Raw genomic sequence first — 25,623 nt, 5'->3', positions numbered from 1 at the left:
CTGGATCAGCTTGATTTAAGGCAGATAACTATGGAGTACTATGAAATTACATTCATGGCAGAATATTTAATGTCATATATAAGAGATTAGGCAGTATTTCTGTCATATATAAGAGCTAATGGTGAAGTGAAGGAAATCTTGTACTGGCAAGATCTACCATTAGCTATGCCTATGATCCTATAGTTGGAATCTTCTTTGTTGGAATAGCTTCATGATCAAGTCACCTTCATGTGGAAAAGGAACATATTGCTCCCCATCTTTTTTAAGTTAGTGGGCGAATGGCATCATCCTTTACAGCACAATCCACATGAAAGAATAATTCCTTCAAGATGCTAAAAAATAAGGAAAATAAAAAGATAAAATTTTGTACGTATGCTTGTAGAAGGAGCCAAGGAGCGCAGCATGCTTAGGCTCAGGCTTACTTAAGAGCTCAAGCCCTGGTGGGTTGGCGAGTTAGACCTCGAGCTGTTGTATATTTTTCTCCAAATGTTCAATGTTTTAGATGTTGAAAAGGAAATGGACAATGAAGAGATTTGAAATTCTTACATGCTTAACCAACTAGGTTGTAGGCATCAAATAGTCATACTATTTGGCAGCAGCGGCTATCAGTGGGTGAGATCTTGTGTTGGCTGTCGACCATTGACAATAATATCTGGGCACGAAAATAAAAATGCAGACCACCTTGGAGGTCTCCCGTGTGGCCAGCGGTGTGGTTGTGAGGGTGCTGAGATGAAGGCACTGGTAACATGTGCCTTGGATATGATTTTTGCTGGATATCTGACCTGATCTGACTCACTGAATCTCTCTCTCTCTTGAACTCACTCCAGCTCTGTCCCTCCTCCATTCATCAAGGACCACTATCAAAGAAAATCAGTGGCCGCTGTTGGGCAGCCGCCTAGCAGCATCCAGCCACCGGCAGCTACCCATCGGTGGTCAGTTGCCTGGTGGCGTCCGGCCGTCCGTAGCCGTCTACTGGAGATAATTTTTGCTCCCCATCCTTTCCTCTCCCATTGCGGAGGAGGAGCCTCTGATCTAAACCAGTTCATTCGTGAACCGGTTTGGTTCACTATAGCCCCAAGGGAAACCTCCTTCACCCTATTCAAGAACCGGTTCAAGTTTACAAAATTGACTCGTGCCCTTTTATTACTTAGATGAGCCTTCTACGGGTCCGATCTCACTCCAAAACCCTCAAAACCAACCCCTTTGAACCCAAATTACTCTTCTAAGCCCACCAGGTTCAAAAACCAAATTTTCAGCCCGACACCACACACCCAAATGTTGCACCCTATTTTTTACCAGCTTACATAGTTCCAATCAAATTTAAAATGATATACCTATAGACCCACCTAGCCAAACCGTATTACATTTTTAAGACTGTTTGTATCGCAGAGTCCATACATTCTTCATGCTTAGGGCTTCTATGTTTCGAACACTGCCAGTGTGAGAACCTCTTGATCCACACCTATCAAATTTCCATGCACAAGTATCAGTTCAATTGTTTGCATGGGTCAAAAGAAACTAGAAGAGTGCAAGCGAAAGACCTGGACCCGGGTCATTTTTTCAATCTGAGGAAAATGATGCAGGGTGGAAGCTGGATGTGTCCGGGTCCATTATCCTTATTGGTCTATTTTTTCCTTTTTAGATTATTTTGGAAATTGGTTTTGGGTATTTTTTGTTTTAATGAGATACTCGATCCAGATCCTTAGCAGAATTAAAGTTTCTGTCCTCTATAGATACATATGGTAGGGACTTTGTTAAGATAGATGGTTGATGATTAAGGTATTTATTTAAATTTCAGTTAATTTTCTTTTAATTTCAGTAGATTCTTCGCATAGTCTAGTTTAGCGTAAGGTAGCATAGATCGTATTGTAATCTTTCAATTCCACTTTGGAGCTTCCTTGCATCAAAATTGCACAAGAGCAATTTGTGAGCTTAGACAAGCCTGAAAACATGGTTCCATGATCTTTGCTCCTTAATCTAGTCTGGATTATTTGGTTCTAAATCTAATTCATCTCTTTTTATTTGCAAAGCATGACCTCTATATTGATGCTATATTAATGATGGAATAATTTCCTTCTAACAGACTACAAGAATGAGGGTCAATAGTGGTGACTCTTTGACAGCAACATAAAAAGTTGCCGACTCTTTAACAGCAACATAAAAAGTTGTCGTTATTGACTGAACAATAACGGTGACTTTAGATATCCCCGTGAATACCTTGACCAGGAACAAATGTCGCCATTATGGACATGTCTATAATGGCGCCTTAAGATATCACCATTATAGGTATGATTGTAACGACTACCTTAGCTATTGTCGTTAGAGGTATGTTTATAACTGTGACATTATATAGCCACTACGAGGATGAGGGTCAATAGCGGTGATAATAAAAGTTGCCGCAGTTGATCAACTATGGCGCACATGTCGCCATTATAAACATACCTATAACATCAACTTTATATATCTCGTTAAAGATATGTCTTTAACAACGACATTTTGTATCCGTTAAATATTATCGTTAAAACCACTTTAACGATAATGTTTAATGGCCGATAATCTCGCCGTTAAAGATAAATAACGACGGCATATAAATGTAGCCATTATAAGGTTATAGACTCAATAACAATGAGGTATACATATAGACTCCATAATAACGGCATAAATGTCATTGTTATTGAGTCTATAATTAGGGCTTGACATGCCCTTTTTATTTTTTTTTCGCTCTCTCTACGGTTCTCCTCCCTGCTTGGGTGATGCCAACAGACCCCAGCCTTCCTCCTTCCTGCTTGAGTGACATTGTCAGACCCCAGCCTCCCTCTCAAAGGTATATATATATATATATATATATTACTCATTACACAATATCTTATGCTTCTTACATTTATTGTTGATTAATTTTATGTTGAAAACATGTTTGTTGTTAGTTTTAGCACTTTATTTTAAGAATTTAGATTATCTTAAAATTATTTGGCATTTGCTAGTTGTTTGCTTTGCCTATTCAATTTTTTTAATATTTGGGCAGGTTTTGTAATGTTTGACATGTTTTTTATATTTTTTGCTTATTGTTGATTGATTTTATGTTGCATACATGTTTGTTACTATTTTTAGTATTATATTTGCATATTTTTATATTTTATATTTATTTAATTAAGGTACCACTATAAGGAATATGGTTAATAGCGGCGACTCATCAACGACAACACAAAATGTCACCTCTATTGCTGGAATTAAATTGCCGCAATAACAATGACTTTATATATCGTCATTATAGATATATCTATAACAATGACTTTATATGTCGCTACTATAGATATGTCTCTAACGACGATTAATAAATGTCACTGTCATAGATTGTCTTTAATGGTGACATATGTGGCCGTTATTTCTTGTTGTTAAAACACTTTTGACGGCAAGATTTAACAGCCATTACATGTCATCGTTATTGATCAATAACGCCGACATTACAACATCATTGTTATAGGGTTTTACTCTATAACGATGATCGTGTATGTTGCCGTTATAGATGTGTCATTAATGGTGACATATGCAGCAATTAAATATATATACAAGGATTAGGGTCAATAGTGGTAACTCTATAATGACATCATAAATGTCATCATTATAGATTACTCAATAATGGCAACATAAATTTTGTCGTTATTGAGTCTATAATTAAGGCTCGACAGGTCCTAATTTTTTTTTAATCTCTCTCTTTCTCTGGCCTCCCTCCTCCCTGCTCGGGTGATGCCGATGAACCTCCGTCCTCCCTCCTCCCTGCTCGATTGACCCAGCAGGACCTTGACCCCCCTCACCCTTTAAGCTAGCTCCTCTTCTTTCTCCCTCTTTCATTTTCTTTTTTCTCTCTCTCATTCACTTCTTTATGCTGCAACCCAAACCTCATTGCAGCAACCTAAACCACCACTGTGTGAGGCCATTTACACACTCTTCCTCCCCATCCTCACGATTGGAGCCAAAAGGGGTCGAGATTTTGTGGATCGGCCATCGTAGGGGCTGTGTATTTGGGGATTTCACGATGCAGCGTAGGCTCAGAGATTCTAACCATATTTTGGGCGAAAATCAAAGGTAGGCTCTTTCCTTTCATTTCCTTAGGTAGTACTATGTGTAGGTTTTTCTTCTACACACCTTTGTTGGTAGTTCTTTGTGTAGGAATAGGCTTTTGTTGGAGTTTTTGGGTTCAATATGCCCCCAAATGGGGGTTTAGTGAAATTAGTCATGGCCATTAGGTGGTGGCATTTTTTTTTGTATGCTTTGATTTAGTTGTTGTTTTCTGCACAATTTTTCACCTTCTTCATAACTGTCCAAGAACATCTGATCTGCACAAGAAGATTGAAAAAATGTAAAAACAGGTTTCAAAAATTTTCTTGTACTATAAAAGGAAAAATCTTTAAAAGAGAATTATTCTTGAATTCAAATTTTGAACGACACAAGAGACAGATTTTTTCAACATCAAATTACATGCACAAACATATGCACACACACACACACACACACACATATATATATATATATATATATTAGGGTGGGTAGTGCCCACCCTGACCTAAACACTGTGCCCTCCCTGCTCCCCCAACCCATTCACCTGCCTCTCTCTCTCTCTCTCTCTCTCTCTCTCTCTATATATATATATATATATATATATATATATATATATATATATATATATATATATATATATATATATATATATATATATATATATATATATATATATATATATGTGTGTGTGTGTGTGTGTGTGTGTGTGTGTGTGTGTGTGTGTGCGCGCGCGCGCCCACCCTAACTTGGATTTCTGGCTTCGCCCCTGGTCTGCAGAAAAAGATATGCAGGTTGTGTATCACCAATCTCCATACAGTGGAGATCTTAAAGTTGATTACATGATTGCTAAAGTTGCACAAAAGAAATTTGGACCAAAAGCAAAATGTAACATCAAATCTGAAAATTCTGCATACATAATAAGAATTATGCTGCCAAAACCTAAAACAATTAGGCTAATGTTCTTGGCAATTAAGAATCGTAATGTGTATTAACTGATATTCATGGACTGAAAAAGACTGGAAGTAAGCAACATAAACTCACTCATTGCAGAAAAGAGCACCAGAAAAGCCTATTCTGTTCTTCTCAATGGTGCTCAAATCATGAAAGAACCAGTAAGAGAGAGGTGTCGAGAAATAATCATGCAGCTTCCATTAAAGCATCAACAAAGAGATCCTTTAAATGTGCATTAGATGCAGCAACTCTCTGAGACATAATATCAAAATCAGCTCCTGATCTGAAAGAGACAATAACTGATGTCAAATTTTGCAACCAACAATGATGACTGCTAAAACCTATCCTGCATCATGGAGAACATGTCATATAAAGACAATGACAAAAAGGCCAAAATTCAGCAAATATTAATGAAATGCTTACGGATCGAAGACACAGCCACCTGCTTCTTGAACCATCAGAGCCCCAGCAGCTACATCCCTATGTATAGCAGTACAAATCAACATTGTAGATCATCACAAATTCCTCGTACTTAAGTATCACAGTATATAACTTGAAATCTTACCAAGGCCCACCAAAACCAAGTTCATAACAGATATCAAGCCGCCCACAAGCAACACCACACAGATTTAGAGCACAGGATCCAGCCATTCTCAAAGAACGAATCTTTATATCACAGCAATGAAAAGTTACAAGGATAAACAGACTTAATTTACTGAACATATTGAACAAGCTCAGAAACCTTGAAAAGCAGTTTGTTGATCCTATTTGTTGTAGCATCCACTGTAACTTGATCACGTTTGGTGCCAATCTACTCAGTTAATTGAGGACAAGCCATAAATTCAGGTTAGTGCTTGTCTAAAATATCTAAAACTGTCAAGGATAAAACACAAAAATTATAATAGATGGAAAATGTTTGTGAGAGAACTAAGCTCTCCTTTCTTTTTATCCCTCAAAGAGGAGATTTCTAAAAACTTGAGAAGCACAACAAAGACTTCGCAAGCAATAACCAAGAGAGGGCATATAAAACTGCACTGGGAAGCTAAGCCAGGAGAGTACAGATTTAGGCTAAGGTCCCCTAGGAAAAATACCATAACAAGACATGTCCTCAAGAGGCATGCCTTGCTATCAAATAAAACATTTTTCTAATCAAATAGAACATTAAATTACTTAGATGTTATTGGGGTTTTAAACAAAACACTCATGCACGCATACACGTTTGCACCAATTATGGAAATAATGTAACAGGACAAATCCATAACAAAAAATTTCGAACATGTGATCAATGGCAAAGATGATCAAAATTCATAATCCAAGACATGCTCGGCAAACAACAGGGAGACATTACAATATCACATACCTATAGGAGATAATATATTGATTAGGTAACTAAGAAACAACCAATTAAATTGGAATATAGCAGTCCTAACTCATAATATAACACAAAAACAATGACATAAAAGACCAAAAGTATCTAACAAATGGTGTAATACTAAAACAAGAAAAAAAGATCCAAATATCTTAAAACTGTTCTTACAATTATTTCTTAACATCTCTAGCATATCTTCTAACTTTTCTTCATCACATCATTCCTATGGTTAAAAGATTTATCAAAACTTTATATTTTTGAGAATGTTCTCAAACTTTTAATAGTGGTGTTTGATCTCTTAACTTCTGGTAGTGGTGGTTCACTTTCAGATTCTCAACTACAAATGTTTCCCTCAGAATGCAAATTGGTCAGAGACCAACATGGAACAAATCAGGCCTGACGTACATTGTTGGATACTAGTATATATCTGAATCCCTAGTCAGATCCAAGTCAGAATAAGGAAAACACATAGGAATAGATCCAGGTTGCAATCAGGTCTAACCTAGCCATTTTACCTTTTCCACATGAATATGAATAGCATTTTAGCCATTTTCATCAGGCATAGATCCATGTCCTGAACCAGACATGACCTTCAAAAGATGGACCCAACATCGGATCAAGCATGAACCCACCCATACACGACCTGTTCTCCTCCCTACTCCCTATTCAACACTTTCCTGCAGATCCACTATCATTTCTTCTTTTATCTCATTTGGAACATTAAGATATTGCTTTATGCTGTCACTTGTATCAAAAGCTTTTTTAGCCTTACATTCACTAAACATAGCATGACAGAATATCAACTTTATCTGGATCATCTGTTCCTCCTTGTGCCATTAGTAAAAAAAAATCACTTACCTGACATCGGCTTCCTCAAACTTTATAGATAGTATTTCCCAAGCACGTATCTTCTATAAAGGGTTTTCTGAGCACGTCTGTCTATGCCATCAGATCTCAGAGGTTTTATTATCAAATATAAATTTTCAAAATACCTTAATTTTGACAATATTTGAAATCTAAGAGAGAGAGGCAGGTTTCATTTCTTCTTTTAGTTTTGGCATAAAAAACTGGCTAAAACAGCGCCCTGTTTGAAGTAAAAACCTGACTACAATGGCCAAACAGAAAAGGAAAGAAAAAACTATTGACTCCAACAAATTTGAAAAGGAGACCGACTGCCATGGTATCAGTGTATGTTATGATAATATATGGTACACCTATGTACTAAATGAAATGAAATAGGGATCTTCGAAACACGAGCTTAGATTCACAAGGGAAAGTGTCAAGAATGACACTAAAGCATAACCCTTAAAAAGAGTATAACTGGAAACAAAATAAAAATAAAAAGGTATTCTTTATTGATATGAAAAACCAATAGGTTAAGAAGCATTGGAATTGAATACAAGAGGGGCTGCACCCCTTTATATACACAGCTGAAAGAGGAGGACTCAATAGAGCTGTTGGACACAGTCCAACGGCTCTAAATAGAGCCGTTGGACACAGTCCAACAGCACTATTGCTAGTCAAGTCTGGACAGGACTTGACTAGCAACTGTCATTCTAGTTCAAACTGAACTAGATGACATAAAGACAAAAAATAAAAATAAAGGAAAAAAAGTTACAGAAAAGAAAGAAATGAAATATATATATATATATAGTTTTACATTTTAACATTCCCCCTCAAACTTACGGTACAATGAGCAAAAGTTTGTCTAAGAGAAAGTTAAATCGGAGAGCAACAAGAGGCTTTGTAAAGAAGTCTGCTAACTGATATTCTGAAGTGACATATGACAGATCAATTATCCCGTATAGATATTCCTCTCTGACGTAGTGACAATCCATTTTGATATATTTGGTGTGTTCGTGGAATGTTCTCTTACAGACAATGTAGATCGCACTTTTGTTGTCACAGTACATTTGTGAAGCCTTTGTGTCCAACAACTCTATTGCTAGTCAAGTCTGGACAGGACTTGACTAGCAACTGTCATTTTAGTTCAAACTGAACTAGATGACATAAAGACAAAAAATAAAAATAAAGGAAAAAAAGTTACAGGAAAGAAAGAAATGAAAAATATATTTATATATATAATAATATAATAATATTATTATATATATGTACAATTTTACATTTTAACACTAAATACTGTTAAAATACATTGTTTTTTGGAGTAATATATATATAGTTTGTAACCTTTCTTTATTATGTATTTTTTATTTTGTGTTTTTGTAATAGGTCTGCCCATTAGGGGCAGTTTTGTCCTTTTATTTTTTTTGTTCTTTGTTTGTAATAGGGTCTGCCCATTAGGGGCAGTTTTGACTTTGGCCTTGTAGACGTTGGGACTAGCCCAACGGCTAGTTGAGCTAGCCTTCTTCCACATGTTGTATATATATGTGGGATACTTCCCACATTCTCTCTGCCTTTCTTAAACATTTAAAGTTTGAATAAAATATTAATTTTTATATTTTGTGCTCTCTTGTGTGCTATTGTGAGTCTGCCCTAATGGCCTTGTGGGTGTGCACTTTCTTGTATACTCTTAGCAACATTGTAAGTGTATTTTTGTTTATGTTTTCATTACATGGTATCAGAGCGTTGAGCTCTTGAGATCCTATTGTATTTTTCTCTTCTACTCTTGCTTGTGGTTCGTAATTGCCGAAAGAGACCATCTTGGAGTGAAGGCCATCTTGATTAGTGGTGTTTCTTTCCTTTATTACGGCTGAGAGAGAATCTGTGACAGTGATCTCCTTTAAGCTCAAGGATTCAAACTACCCCATGTGGGCTGCCACCATGGAAAATCACCTCAAAGGAAAGAAACTTTGAGGGTATGTGAGCGGGATGTCCAAAGAACCTCAACTCGTACTCACAAAGAAAGATAGTAACCAAATCAATGCGCTTGACAACAATGAATGTGAAAAGGCTCTTAAAGAATACCAAGACAAGATGAAAGATTGAAAAGCCAAAAATAACCAAATCTTGTCTTGGTTCATGAATAGCATGGAGCTCAAGATTACCGCCCACATAGTTAAATTCAAAATGGCATGTGATGCTTGGGCATTCTTTAAAAGAATGTTCGTGCAAAAAGGATTAGGCTCGTGAATACTTCTCCAAGACAAAATTCGTACCACAAGGCAAGGAAATAAGAGTATGAGAAACTACTATGGAATACTCTTTCCCTTACAGGATGAGTTGGCCTTACTCGAATCAAAGTGGAAAAGCTCGGCCAATGAGTTGAGACAAAAGCAACTCGAAAGGACCATCTATTCACTTTCCTCTTTGGGAAAAGGCCCGAATTTGAGCAAATTAGGTCCCAAATTCTCCATAGGACCATTACTCCTACTCTTGATGAATCCCTTGCCAAAGTATATCAAGAAGAAATACGACTAAACATGTCTAAGGGAGGAGAAGAAATTCTTGTCGTGTCTAGGCCCGACAACAATGTGAGAACATATAAACCTCCTCACTTTGAAAGAAATAACCATAGTGCAGGAAGAAAAATCATGTCATTTTTGTAATGAACCAGACACATCAAGCCAGAGTGTCCAAAACTCAAAAAGGTGGCTAGCGTTGAGGAATCTTTCAAGGAGGACAAGACAAGCAAGAAAGGTGGAGATCCTAAAGACTTGCCTATCTCTCAACTTCCAGAGGTTCTTCAACAATTTTTTAAGTCATCTTCAACATCCACCTTCGGTGTCTACTTCTTCTCCACCCGGTATGTATTCTTGGATTTTTCGTTCCAGTGTCTGTTTTCATATGATTCCTAATGAGTCCCACTTGTCCGTGCACTAATATTTTTTTTAAATCTTTTGTTTCTATTGTGGATGGTACTTCTTTGAAAGTAAAAAGTACTGAAACTTTTAAAAGTATTTCAAATAATGTTCTAAAAGTTAGAGTTATTCATAAACTTAAACTTGTTTTCCGTTTCCCAAATCTCCGATCATGGGTATGAGGTTTCTTTCTTATCAAAAAAATATTGGGTGCATGATCGTCACTTAGAGAAGCTTCTTAGGGAAGGTCATAGGAGGGAAGATCTCTACTACATGAATTTTCTTTACCTTCCTATAGAATCTTTTTGTAATTTTATAAAGGAAAAAGATATTGTGTAAAAGATTAGGCCATCCAAGTATTTCAAAATTATCGCTTTTTCCTTTTTTAAAGGAATCTTGTATTAAAAAAGAATTTATTTATAAGGATTGCATACCTGGCAAAATGAAATCTATTCCTTTTGGATCTAGGTCTTTTATTTCTACTAAACTCTTTGAATTAGTGCACTTGGATGTATAGGTACCAGATCTCGTTATATTGAAAAGAGACTTTTCAGATTATGTTGTGTTTATTGATGATAATACTTTGTATACTTGGATCTACTTTCTTAGGCTTAAATCCGAAGTTTTTTTTATATTTTTAAAGAATTTCATAATTTTGTGAAAAACCAATTTGACAACAACATAATCATGTTACGTTTCGATTCAGGAGGAGAATATTTGTCAAATGAATTTAAAAATTATTTAAAAGATCATAGAACTACTCATCAAAGGTCTGTCTAAAAATTCCACAAAAAAAAAAATTGGCCAAAAGAAAACACCGACATATTATTGAAACAACTAGAACTTTACTTATTTCAAAAAAATGTTTCCAAAATTTTTTGGGCTGAAGGTGCTTTTACCGTGGTGTATCTCATAAATAGGATGTCATTAAATTCTTTGCAAAAACATCTCCTATTGAAAAACTTTTAAAAATAGCTTCAAATTTAAATAAATTAAGGGTTTTTTGTTGTAAATGTTTTGTTCTCTTTGATAAGAATTACAAACTTTCTCCCAAAGCCATTGAATATATTTTTTTAAGGATATGCGGAAAACTAAAAAGAGTATAGATGTTATGACTTAAAACACGATAAACTCTGTTTCAAGGAATATTGCTTTTCTTGAAGATGAAAATGGTTTTAACTCAAGTAAGCTTAAGGAAGAAGCCGATTATTATTTTTTATTTGATTTATTGTCTAGAAATGAAAGAGTTAATGATGAGTGTGAAATTGAGCATGTTGATGATGATGTTGAGCATGTAGATAATGATGCTCCTATTAATGATAATGCCAATAACCTACTCATAATACTCAATATTACTCTCGAAGAATGGGTGAGAACATTCCATGTGCACTTGATAGGTATATGCAATCGCAAACCATAGAAGAACCTAGTGTAAGAAGATTTGATCGCATTTCTAGACCTCCTAGTATATTTGTTTCACATTAATCTTTTGCTTCAAAATATAGAGCTTGTCTTATGTTTATTTATTCATTTTATGAATCATCATCATATAAAGAGGTTAAGGACATTCCCGAATGGATTGATGCCATGAAGTTAGAATTTCATACTCTAGAAAAGGCCAAAACTTGGGAGATACAACCTTTACCTATGGAAAAAAAGACTATAGGATATAGATGGATGTTTAATGTTAAGACCAAAGGAGATGAATCTTTTGAAAGATACAAGGCTAGACTAGCAGTCAGAGGTTATTCTCAAGAATACATGATAGATTATAAGAAAACATTTTCACCGGTAGCCCGCATGACTAGTGTTAAGACCCTTATTGCTTTAGCATCTAAGTCACACAGACTCGACTATAAGGTCGACCCACCCGCGTCGACACGCCCCGATACGGGTGCAACTTCAGACACGAGGCAGACACAGTCAACCAAGTGTCAGACTTGATCAACGTACCGGGGCAGAGTCCGTCCACATTTTGGACTCGGTCAACTTTGACCGAGTCTATTTTTATCCAATTTTAGGGCAAAAGATGTATAAAAACTAAAAAAATGATTTTTTATATATTTTTTAAAATATATATATATATATATATATATATATATATATTCGAGTCTTATTATTGTTATATATATAGTCGTGTCCCCTAATGGGCACAACTTTGACCGAGTCTCATTATTGCTATATATATATATATTTTAAAAAATATATACATATATATAGTCGTGTCCCCGTGTCCAAAATTTTTGAAATTGCTCCGCACCCGTGTCGCACCTGTACCAGTACCCGTACCCGCACCCATGTGACATAGTTTAGCATCTATTAGAAAGTGACCAATCTACCAACTAGATATTAAGAATGCCTTTTTTAGATGAGGATCTTAATAAGAAAGTGTACATGGACCCTCCACCCGGTCTTGTAATTGAGAAGAGAAATGTTCTTCGGTTAAGGAAGGCTTTGTATGGGCTTAAGAAAGCCCCTAAAACATGATATGACAGGTTCAGTAAGGTAATATTATGTATGAGTTATAGATCTTGTTATACTGACACTGCTCTCTTTGTAAAGAATACAAGTTATGATATTGTCATTCTCTTGTTGTATGTGGATGACATGATTATTACGAGAAGTGATAAAAAAGGAGTAGAAGAAATCAAAGTTATTCTTAAAAATCATGTTGATATGTCTGCCCCATAGTGACCTGTATCGTTAAAGGCAATTTCTCGACGAGGGTATTTCTTGGAGAGATTTTCAAAAATTGATATTCTCAAGAGTTTAAAAAATTTAAAAATATAAATAAAAACAAAAAAGCTAATAAAATAATAAGTTTTGCATTATTTTTCTTCCAAAAATATAAAAAAACATGTTTTCAAGAAAAAAAAAAGAAAAAAAAAGAGTTTTTTCACAAAAATATCGCGATAATATCACAATATTTTGTCTTTTGGCGATATTTTGAAAATATCATGACATATTATCTTTAATATCGATATTTCACGCGATATTTTTAAAATATTGGCATTTCTCACGATATTTTCAAAATATCGCCGTTATTAGTGACAGTGGTCTGACCTTAGCTATTTGAGATATTTCTTAGGTATCGAGGTGTCTAATTCACCAAGGGGGTATATCTTGTCTCAAATGAAGCTGGTTGCAAATATTATAGCTAGATCAGGGATTTCATATGACAAAAAGGTAGAAATCCTAGAGGTTGTCAATGCAAAGATGAGGCTTGAAGATGAAACTCTCCTTGAAAATCCAACGATATATAGTCAATTGATCGGATTTCTAATTTATTTGTCAATTATAAGGCTAGATATATCTCATATCGTTCATACTGCAAGCCAATTTCAACACGTACCAACTACTCTCATATGAGCGCAGTATTGAGAATTATCATATATATCAAGAAATCTATTACAAAAAGTTTTTTTGTATCTTCCACATCTTCTTTAGAATTAATTGTTAAATCTAAGTTCTTAAAATTATGTGTTATTCTTGTTTATTTAGTGAGATCTTTTGTATGAGATGTGCCTTAGTGCATTTGTTTCTTGACTAGTGGATTTGTGATCTTTTTAAAGATTCTCAAACTTTATAATTTCATATCGCTTATATTGAACATGATTCTTGTTTGCTTATTCAAGGTTGTAAAAATTGTCATATGACATTGTTGTGCATATGATTGTGTTAAAATATGTATCTCAATCTTGTAATCCGATACATATTATATATATATATATATATATAAAAGGTACTACATATATATATATATATTATAAATGTACATGTATATACTCTTGAAGTAGACTCCCATAGAGATGCACAAAAATAACTTACTTCATATTAGGTTTAATCTCTTCTTAAATAGAGATTAACCATGTGTCAAATTACAAAAAAGACCCACAGTATATAAGAGAATAACGTATAAGGAGACAATAATATCAAACTCCCCAAAAAGTCCTTATAAACACGAGCCCTTATAAACACTTCTCAACACTCCCCCTCAAGCTGGAGCAAAGATATCAATCATGCTCAGCTTGTCACAACAACGAGAAAAACTAGCACTCATCAGAGCCTTGGTGAAGACATCAGCTACTTGATCTTCGGAAGATATATAATTTGTGCAAATAAAACCAGTCTGAACCAAGTCACGTACATAGTGACAGTCAACTTCAATATGTTTAGTCCTTTCATGAAATACTGGATTATTGGCAATATATGTAGCAACCCTATTGTCACACACCATCAACATAGGTAGGGATACTTTCACTTGAAGATCGGTTAGAACTGATTTTACCCACATCATCTCAGCTGCGGTTTGAGCCATAGTTCGATATTCAGATTTAGCACTTGACCTGGCTACAACAGTTTATTTCTTACTCCTCCAGGTAATTAGATTTCCTACCACAAAAACACAAAATCCAGTTGTTGACTTTCTATCTTCAATTGACCCCGCATAATCTGCGTCAGTGTAAGCAACAACATCCAAGGAGGAATTTTGTTTAAACAACAGTCCCTTACCAGGAGATGACTTTAAGTACCTGAGAACCATCATAGCTGCATCCCAGTGAACTTTAGTGGGTTTATCCATGAATTGACTAATTTTACTCACTGCTAATGAAATGTCAGGTCTAGTAACAGTGACATAATAACAACTTACCCACCAAGGATCTAAAACTGACACTATCCACATATTCAGACTCCTCATCAAACAAATGAGTTTTGGGATCCATAGGAATGTTAGCTGGCTTCGCTCCTAGCATTCTAGTCTCTTTTAATAAATCCAAAATATACTTCCTTTGCGACAAAACTAAGCCTTCTTTGTTTCATGCCACCTCGATACCCAGAAAATATCTGAGGGGACCAAGATCTTTAGTAACAAAATGTTTCTGAAGATGAGCCTTTGTTGCATAAATATCTTGGGCACTGCTCCCTGTCAATATGATATCATCGACATATACCACCATAACAACAATTTCAGTACTAGTTTTCTTAATAAACAAGGAGTGGTCTGAGGCTGATCTGACAAAGCCAAAAACCGACATTACCTCAAATAATTTGTGAAACCATGCTCGAAGACTCTGCTTCAGGCCATAAATAGCCTTCTTCAACTTGCACACCTTCTGACACTCTCCCTGAACCTCAAAGCCTAGAGGTTGCTGCATGTATACTGTTTCGTGCAAATCCCCGTACAAAAAGGCATTCTTTACATCCAACTGACATAAGTGCCATCCATAGTGTACAACGATTGAAAGAACAAGACGAATAGTGCCAAGACGAGCAACCGGGGAAAAAGTTTCAAAGAAGTCGACACCATAAGTCTGAGTATAGCCTTTGGCAACCAACCGGGATTTGTAGCGTTCAATTGATCCATCTGAGTTACATTTAATGGTATATACCCATTTGCAGCCAACAATATCTGCATCAGCAGGTGGATCAACCAAGTCCCATGTGCCCTGAGAGCGAAGGGCATCCATCTCATCCCACATAGCCTGCAACCATTTAGGGTCGAAAAGAGCTTGACTGTGATGGAGTGGAACAGAAGAGACAGACTGAGTAGAAATGAAATTCTTCATGGATGCACCAAGATTAAGTTATGAGACAAACTGAGAAATGGGATGAAGGGTGCACTGTCTCTTTCACTTGCGCAAAGCAATAGGAAGATCATCATCAAGAATAGGAACTTCAGTATGTTCAGGGATACTCACCTCAGGAGAAGTAGATAATGGAGGCATTGAGGTAGGTGGCGACCTGTGAGAGTATACGATAGGAGGGTTTTCGTAACGAGACACAACAGAGGATGGAGCCAAAGACTGAGAGGGAAAAGGCTCTAACGAAAAAGGAGGGACCGGAAGAGGAAGGATATCGCATTAGCTCTCCTGTAGCCTTGGAGTAGTACTTGAAAAATAGGGAATAGTCTCAAAGAAGGTAACGTCCGCACTGACATATTCTGTATGGGATGTAGGGTCATAGCAACGATATCCTTTTTTATTCTTAGGATATCCAAGGAAAACACATTTAATAGATTGTGAAGCAAGTTTATCTCGATTAGGACCCAACTTATGCACAAAGCACACACATCCAAAAACTTTAGGAGAGATCGAAAAAAGAACCTCTGGACGAAGAATTTGAATAGGGATATGATCTTCTACCGAGGTTGAGGGCATACGATTTATGAGAAAGCCAGCAGTTAAAACAGTATCACCCCAGTATGATGCAAGCATATTGGATTGAATCATTAAGCAACGAGCAACATTCAAGATTTGTCTATGTTTTCTCTCAGCCACACCATTTTGCTGGGATGTATGAGGACAGGTAAATTGAGGTTGAATCAATTGAAATAAATCTTTGGATTTGAACTCAGGAGCATTATCAGTGCGAACAACTTTAACACACACATCAAATTGAGTCTTTATTTCAACAATTAAAGATTTGAGAATAACAAGAACTTGAGACCGATCTTTTAACAGGAACACCCACGATAACCTTGAGAAATCATCAACACTAACCAAATAATGACACTGAGACCTACTAGGAATCCTACTTGGACCCCACACATCAACATGAAGAAGATCAAACAATCTTTGACTCGACGGACTCTGACTGGAGGGAAAAGAGCTCCGGTGATGTTTTCCCAATTGACATGTTTCACATTGAAAAGAAACTGAAGAGGTTATATGAGGAATGACACAACGAAGTTTTGACACGGAAAGGTGACCCAGACGATGATGCCATAACAAAGAGCTTGAGGATGATGCCACAACAGAATAGACTGAACCCACTGGTTGATGTAGATAATAAACACCACCTTCCTCATAGCCGCCACCAATCCTCTTCCCCGTCAGCAAATCCTGCAGAGCACACAACATCAACTACTGGAGAGCTCGAAGTAGATGGCCGTAAAGCTAGAAGCTCGTCATATTCAGTCTTGCTAAGAGTCACTGAATCATTGGTAAAATTAATATTGGAATAATCTGTATCTAATTTGACCATTTGAGCCTTGGGAGCAGTTTTAGCCGTTGAAGGAGGAGGCCTACCATGTTTGTCAAAACATCTATTTTCTAAATGACCAAATCTGCCACAGAAGGAGCACTAAAACTTTCCCCTGCCTCCAGTACCACGACCACGATCCCTTCCTCTGAAATTCGGGACAATTCCTCGACCACGACCAAATGAAACAGATAGAGCAGAGGACTGGGTTTCCGATTGAGAATTAGGAAGAGACATAACAAGCCTACTCAGCCGATTATATGCATCAGCAAGTGTAGGAACATTTGATCCTGTCAACATCTGAACTTTAGCCACTGATTACTCTGATGATAGCCCAGTAAGAAATCGATCCACCATGGTCTGCTCCTGATGAATCTTCTGTTGGTTGCAGCACAAAGGTCTATGAGCATTCAACCTCTCAAACACAACCTTTACTAATGCGAAGTATTGTGCCAATGTCTGATCCCCTTGCTGCAGTTGATAGATTTCCTGTTCTACCTGAAGAATACGACTCACATTTGTTTCTTGTGAGTATGTATCCCTCAAGTTATCCCACATCTGCTTGACTGAAGAATAATAAATAAGACTATCGGCAATATGTGGTTGCACACTATTCATAATCCAGGACATAACTATATCATTGTCCTCTTCCCACGTTGTATATTTTTCAACTTTTTCTTTAGGTTCAGACTCCAACAAAATATGCTTCCTGCGATGACCTGAAACTGACATCATAAATGTTCGAGACCATCTTACATAGTTAGTCTCATCTAATTTTACTGATGTACCATACAAAAACGGATTTGCGAAGGCTTTATAATCTGCCGAAGCCTTTGTTTTCTGCTCCCCTTTTTGTGATTTAGCCATTACAACAATAGTTAAAATATCACAGCAGTCACTTGACCTTCACACGGTCTGAGATCAGATTTCAAATAAGATATAACTAAAAAAAATTTGCTATAGGCAAATGTCACAAAAACAAAATGATCCAGTAATAAAGACTGATAGAAGAAATTAGGCAGACGCAACTTTCAATGATAGGCTACTAACAAGAGATTAGGCATAGGCAGATGCAATCCAAACTGTCTTTAAAAGAGCACGTCCAAACAAAACTCCCTTAAAAAAACATCCACAACACAACTCTTACTGTCCACACGAATTGATCCACCAACTGATATGATCTTAGATCGCAGATCAAACCGATTTTTTTTTGACTCCTATACTATCCAGGGCAACCTTGCCTAGATAAGTCTCCAATTTTTTTAAAAATAAAATTGATCTGGTATATACCACAATCACGCAGAGCTTACTCCACCAACCTCAACGATCGTGACTTTTCGACATCAACACGAAGAACGATCGTGACTTTTCGACATCAACATCAACGATCAGATCTGATCCAGATCTCTGTCACGACACCATATCTATTTTAATGGTGCTTCAGCTGACAGAGACCCAACATCATATCTGATTCTTCTGTGAGAGATGTCCTCCACCCAATCGATGATGTAGAAGGCTAGGGCACAAGCCTAATCGATGTTGAAGTCGTCAATAGGCTTCAGACGTCAATAGGCTTCAATAGGGATCAGATCTGCTATTGTCGAAGAAGATGGGCAGACGTCAATAGGCTTTAAACGAGAAGGACCTCACCATGCTCTGATACCATGTTGAAGTCGACTCCTATAGAGACACACAAAAATAACTTACTTCATATTAGGTTTAATCTCTTCTTAAATAGAGATTAACCATCTGTGTCAAATTACAAAAAAGATCCACAGTATATAAGAGAATAACGTATAAGGAGACAATAATATCAAACTCCCCAAAAAGCCCTTATAAACAAGAGCCCTTATAAGCACTTCTCAACATATACTTTATATATATATAAAATATGTATTTCCTCATTATTAGCCGTAGGGGTAGTTTAGGTATTTCCTGTATTTTTGCGTATATTCACATTACGAATATGCATGTAATTTTTACACTTTTATTCTTTTTATTTTTACTTTTTTCTTTCTTTTTCTTTTTGACTTTTTGACCAACCTTGGGGGCCCAACCATATAGACGTTGGGCCCTTCCAACGGTCACAATTGTGACCGTTGGAGGGGCTCCAACATCTACATGTTGGCCCCTCCAAGGCCTCTTGATGTGTATAAATAGAGGCTCTACCCTTTGTAAAAGGTATTGCTTTAGGTCAAAGCCCAAACTAGTTTTTATTAATGTTTATGATTCATTTGTATGCCTTTGTGCATTTGTGAGTTTTGTATTGTGCTTTTGTGCACAAGTGTTTCAAGTGTTCTTGATTGTGCGTGTGCGCACGTGTTCATTATCAAGAATATTGTTATCTTGATCCTAGTATCTTGTTGAAGATACTTTTACAGATTGCACTATATTTATTCTAAGATTTCAGCTCCTTTATTGGATTTTGATTTGAAACTGTCTTTTCAAATCAGTTTCTTTTTATGAACTCACCTATTTGAAAATTGATTTTTGTGAGTATGTATTGCCTTTTTATGGCATTTGAATTATCCATCACTGAATTTTATATAATGATCGTTTGTTTTTGGCCTTGTTATTGGGTCAGGGTTAGCCGTTGAGATGAATTATGTGTGCGTCTCATGTCATCCTATCAATCTAGATTTTCAAGTTTATGAGTGATGTATTATCATTTTTCTTAGGTCTGAATGATGGATGATTGACCTCTCAACTCATTGTTGTTGGAAATCCGAGTTAGTCGTTGGGGTGAGTTGTGTGTGTACCTCATGTCATCTTATTAGTATAAACAAGTGATTGACCTCGGTTTCTATGAGTGTGTTTTAACACTCATTTGTTTATATGGCCATTAGATGCTTAATATCTTGTGATGATAGTTATGTTTTTAAAACCATGGAGTTTTGAAAGATTGTTAAAATCATTATTGATAGTATTAGTTTTTTCTCATTACAAGCTCTCTTACCTCTTGTGTTCCCTCTTGTTATGCCTCATATCTAAGTGTCATTATATGTAGACAAGAGATAGTTATTCACACTTTTGTGTGTTTGTTTAGCCTATAAGTGGCACTATGATTATACTCTTATTTTAGTAGCTGATACACTCATGTTGAGTGTCATTATACGTAGATAAAAGATGTTTATTCACATTTTTGTGTGTTTGTTTAACCCATAAGTGGCATTGTGATTATACTTTTGTTCTAGGAGATGATATACTCATGTTAAGTGTCATTATATATAGACAAGAGATGGTTATTCACACTTTTGTGTGTTTGTTTAGCCCATAAGTGGCATTATAATTATACTCTTGTTCTAGTAGCTCTTACACTCATGTTGAGTGTCATTATATATAAACAAAAGATTTTATTCACTTTTGTGTGTTTGTTTAGCCTATAAGTGACATTGAGATTATGTCCTTGTTCTAATCGCTGATACACTTGATTTTTGAGGATTGAAGGCCTAGTGAGGTGATTGCTTGTGTTGATCAAACTAGTGTTAAGATTTGCTAATATCATTCATTGTGGGATTTTTAAATCTCTTCATATTTTTTCTTAACTCATTTTTTCTTGTATGAGAAATGATTATTAAAATATTTTCATGCATTTTTGTATTTAATATGCTTTAGTTGCATAATTTGTTCCAATGATTGATTGTCTTGCATACTCTGCATACGTCTAAATTATGATTTAGCATGGTCATTATTATGTGTTGAGACCTTTGTGGCTTTTTGTATGCACATATTGTGCCTTGGTGATTGTTTTCATTAGAATGTTATATTGTCATATAGTGGACTATTGTTTGTGAAATTTCTTTTGCTTTGTATAATCCCTTTATGGATTTGCTATTTGCATTTTGCTATTTTCGCTTGTTTCTAAACATGTGATCTTGAAAGTTTGTTTATTTGAAATTGGTCCATAAGTGACTTTCTTTAGTTATAATGATTGATATTGCTTCTAAAATTGATCATTGTAATAATGAAAATCATTTCTTGTATCTTTCGCTGTGTGAAAATAATTTATAATCCTTTATGAGTTGATTCTTTATGATATTGATGATGTTGATATGTATTAATGTGACTTTTGGGGATAAATATATATGTGCATGATTTTCATAAAATAACTTTATTATTGTTGCATCTCTCTTAAAATTATTCTATTATGATCTCTTGTGAATTAAGAACTTTGGATTATCTATTAAGTTGATTTTTTCAATAATTATCATGTTTAAAGTTAATGATTGTTCAAACTCAACTCTTACTTTAAATAAATTTAAAAAATGTTAGATTGACTTATTAAATATTTTCTACATATTGTAAGTTTGTGTGATTGGTCATCCTCTCTCTATAATTTATATAAGTATAGTTATTTCTTGTTAGATTGCTCTTGTTAGATCTTCTTGCAGGTTTTGTTTTTCTTAAAGCATTAGTGATATTGAAGATCCTCTGTGTAATGGAGCATATGATTGAACACCCTTAAAGAAGTACCAAATGAAATAACTTTATGAAGTCTGTGAAGACATTTTATTTAATGGGGTTCTTTGTAATTTCAAACTTATAGTGAGTCACTGTAAGTTTGAGGAGGGGTGTTAGACCGTATGAAATCTTATATATATATATATCTTCATATATTTATATACGTATGCATATTTGTATATATATAATATATGTATATATACATAGTTATTTCTATAAAATATATATTATATCATATAGTCAACTTGGATTGACTAAGTCAACAATTGTTGACTTTATATAACCATTGTAGAGGATCCAACAGTTATATTTCTAGCCGTTGGATCCTCTCCACTTCTCCTTTTCTCTCCTCCTTTCCTATATATCGGGGTGGGTGTGTGCATTGTAAAGTGAGAGAGTGATGGATAGTTTCTTAGGTTTTGAGTGTTTGTAGCAAAGTTGTCAATCAAGGAAGCGGGAGCGGAAAGCGACACGGGAAGCGAAAGTGGGAAGTGAGACACTTTCAAAACTTTAGGAAGCGGGAAGCGTGGGATGACTTAGAAGTGAACCAGGAATCGTCTCAGAACCAACCTAAGAAGTGAACCGAAAACGACCTAGGATGCGAGGGGGAAGTGAAAAAAAGAAAAAAAAATGAAAAAAGGGGGAAGCGCCGTGCTTCCCAATTTTTTTTTGCGCTTTCCAGCACATTTCGAAAGCATGAAGTTTCGCACTTCCGAAATGTGCTTCGAAGAAGCACGCTTCCTCACTGCATATGACACTTCCGGTAACTCTGGTTTGTAGTGAGGCTTCTTTGTAATTTTTCGTTTTTTTGTATTATTTAAATTTCATCCTTAATGGAATTGTTTATTTTTAAGTCTTGTGTTCTATGGGTATTTCTATTGTGAATATGTGTTTATCTACATTGTATTCTTGGTCCATTGGATGCATTCTAGAGTGCATTGCGATCCGTGCCATTTAGTGACATCTTTTTGCTTCTTTTTCGTTGCCAAGTAGAGAAGGTCCAATGTTGATCCCATTAGTTAGCAAAGGGAACACAAAAAATAATCCAACAGGCTTTATTACTTTGCAATGTTAGTGGAAAATGTCGCATTGTTAGCTAAAAAATTATCAAGGAGCTTCCTTAGATTTTTTTAGTCGCATCGATTGTTTTTTTCAAAATGCGGGAAAGAAGCTCCATCCTATTTTGTGCAACACCCCATAATTAACCACCTTAGATGATTGACCTTCACTAAAAATCTAAAAGTTTTATGTGACCAAGTCTAGGTAAATTCATTTATGCAAATTATTGAAAATTTTGCTTTTGCAAATCACTGAAACATCATTAACAGCAAAAGCAATGCAATCATAATGCAATATCACAGATTAGTAGGTTATCATGCTCTAGCCAGCCATCCAAGCTTTAAATATTAAAAGGAGAATAAAAAATCCAGTAGCAGAAACAATCCACCTTGTTGATAAATGTATTAAAACCACAAACAAGTGAGTTGTAATCATCTTGCAATCATGGAATGGACACAAGAATAATCTGAACACAGTTCAAGCAGTTGCAATGAAGGCTAATGACAATATTGCACCAAGATGCATAAAAATCATAATGATGAAACACAATGATATTTTCCTACCTCAGTTGCAAGGAGCGACTTCACCAATTCAGTTTGAGAGGATGCTGTTGGCCACAAACACAAAACATTTTCTTTTTATTTCACTGTGAGAGCGGCACACCGAAAGAGTGTTCACATGGAACAATTCTGTTATAAATATTCCTCCATCTGTAAAGACTACAGGTACCTTTTATTGGGATGCCATTGAGAAAAGCTCCTCGTCCACGAATAGCAGTAAAGAGCTGTAAAGAAATATTAATGCAATATTTTTTGCTTTAGTTATACTCCAGAAGTTAGAATTCCACATATTTCTGGATGAAAAACTAGCACCTACAGAAGATCAATAAAGATGACATTGATGAGCAAAAAGAAAGCACTAAAATCCTCTGTCGAATGGATATGGGCATGGATATGCTGGTATGACATGCATGCTTTTCAAAAGAAGCGGGTACAGTGGTCACACACACACATATGCACATGAGCATGCCCATGGACACACACACACTGAAAATGAAGAAACATATGAAAACTATATAACACAAAATTGTATTATAAATATATATAATAAGTAGAAAATGTATAAGTGAGGGCACCCAGCACCAGCATCAACATGGGCACACAGGCCATTTTGAAGCACCCATATTACATAGCTAAATGACAGCTATGTATGAAAAACAAGTAATCCAATGCAAGCAGAAGCAAGAATCAAGGAAATCAAGAAAAGAACAGGTCCAAAATGGATGATATCTTTGCAAAATCCCCTTCAGCTTGACGGATGAGGCTGATCATACATGAACCAAGATGAGCAAATGATCAAACTAATTTAGAGAGAATCCTGGAAAACAACGGTACTTTGATTCCTTTTGTTGATGGGTCACGAAATCCATATGCTTGGTCCATGTAAATGGGCTCTTCTAGAGACCCATGGAGGAAAACATTTTTAATATCAAGTTGTCTGATTGGCCAATGTGAGATGACAAAACAATGCGGATAATAGTGAGTTTTATAATGGGAGAGAAGTTTCAATGAAGTCTGACCAAGGTAATTGAGTAATGCCTTTGGCAACTAGGCGGGCCTTAAGGTGGTCGAGGGAACCATAGACATGTAACTTGGTTTTAAATACCCATTTGCTACCCACTATATTCATGTTGGGCTTCCTAGGTACTAACTTCTAGGTTTGTGTTTGTGAAAGGGCCTACATTTCATCCTTCATGGCTTGAATCCAACTCATATCACAGGGTTTGCCAACTATGATGAAGTGTACCTGAAGAAGACCATCCTCCTGCCTTATGTAGTAGCATCAGAATTTCAGTTGACCGACTCCTTTATGAAAGTTCTTTCTTCTCTCCGGTTTCATTTTTTGTTTGACAATTTTTCGATGATTACACCATAAGTTTGAGGGGGAGTGTTAAAGTGTATATATATATATGTATATATATATATGTATATATATATGTATATATATTTCTTGACGTAATAAGTAATACCCATTAGGGGTATTTTCATCATTTCATTATATGTAATTTGTTGTGTCCATTAGGGGCACTTTAGGGATTTGTTTTTTTTGTATTTTACCCATTTCATTAAGGGCATTATAGTCCTTATAATGCTCTTTAAAATAGAACTGTTGGGAGAGCTCCCAACGGCTCTATTTCTAGCCGTTGGAAGCACTCCCAATGGTTCAAGATTGCCCTCTTTTGTGTATAAATAGGGGTGAACCCCCTCCTGTATTCAAAGCTTGTTCTCAAGCATTTTCTCAATAATATTCTTATAGTTTTTATGTTGTTTCTCTTGCCCATAAGGGGCATTGTGTTCATGATTGTATCTTGACCCATAAGTGGTCTCCATTTGTGTATGTTGTTTTTGCCCATAAGAGACACCTGTTTGTATTGATCACATTTCATTACAGAAAGGTGTCATAGCATGGGCAGCAGCTAAGAAGGTACAAGCAGGCTCAGGTTCCCAACAGTGGTAGGAATTAGACCCAAACTTCGAACTTGTCTTCTGCATTCAACTTACCCAAGTTGTATTTACTTTTGGAAATAGGAAAAGGAAATGCTTGGCACCTATTGGTTGCAGTTGAGCCCGACCCAACCTGGCCTTGGATTCATGGGCGTTGCTGAGCACCACTGGAAGATCCCTTCTGAACAGTCTACCAAGAGAGCACTTTGCATCTAGGTAATAGGAAACCCTTGTGCAGGGTATGTTCTACTCACAAATGCTAAATATGTTGTCCATGTAGAGCACGGATCAAATCTAGCTGGCCAGCTCAGGTACCGCAAACCAAAGTTTGCAGTTGTAGTCCAGATGTGGCGACCCACTGACACCAGTGTAAGTCCACTAGAAAGGGTTGATCGGATTTGCTGTTATATGTTAGAAGTCATCCATCAGAGTCAGCTTGTTTCTTTCCAAGCCTGTAGTTTCCCATTTGATTGGTCCCACTACA

General features: G+C 36.0%; 1 protein-coding gene across 2 annotated transcripts in view; it reads right to left on the bottom strand.

The window, feature by feature from the left end:
• Positions 1 to 4,945: 4,945 nt before the first annotated feature.
• The window catches only part of LOC149838452 (inositol monophosphatase 3-like), a 35,387-nt gene continuing 14,709 nt past the window's right edge, over positions 4,946 to 25,623 (bottom strand). For both annotated transcript variants that reach the window (XM_090007697.1, XM_090007696.1), the window contains 6 exons: positions 23,365 to 23,419; positions 23,199 to 23,242; positions 5,750 to 5,818; positions 5,573 to 5,673; positions 5,431 to 5,487; positions 4,946 to 5,290 (listed from right to left, as the gene is read on the bottom strand). In XM_090007697.1, coding sequence (XP_089863823.1) covers positions 5,194 to 5,290; positions 5,431 to 5,487; positions 5,573 to 5,673; positions 5,750 to 5,818; positions 23,199 to 23,242; positions 23,365 to 23,419 — 423 coding nt within the window. In that variant the 3' untranslated portion in view covers positions 4,946 to 5,193. The remainder of the gene's footprint in view (positions 5,291 to 5,430; positions 5,488 to 5,572; positions 5,674 to 5,749; positions 5,819 to 23,198; positions 23,243 to 23,364; positions 23,420 to 25,623) is intronic.

The sequence above is a fragment of the Nuphar pumila genome, chromosome 5 (assembly GCF_984573655.1).
Source record: "Nuphar pumila chromosome 5, dmNupPumi1.hap1.1, whole genome shotgun sequence".
Classification (NCBI taxonomy): domain Eukaryota; kingdom Viridiplantae; phylum Streptophyta; class Magnoliopsida; order Nymphaeales; family Nymphaeaceae; genus Nuphar; species Nuphar pumila.
The sequence above is the reverse complement of the archived record's forward strand: the minus strand, read 5'-3'. Positions and strand labels throughout refer to the sequence as shown.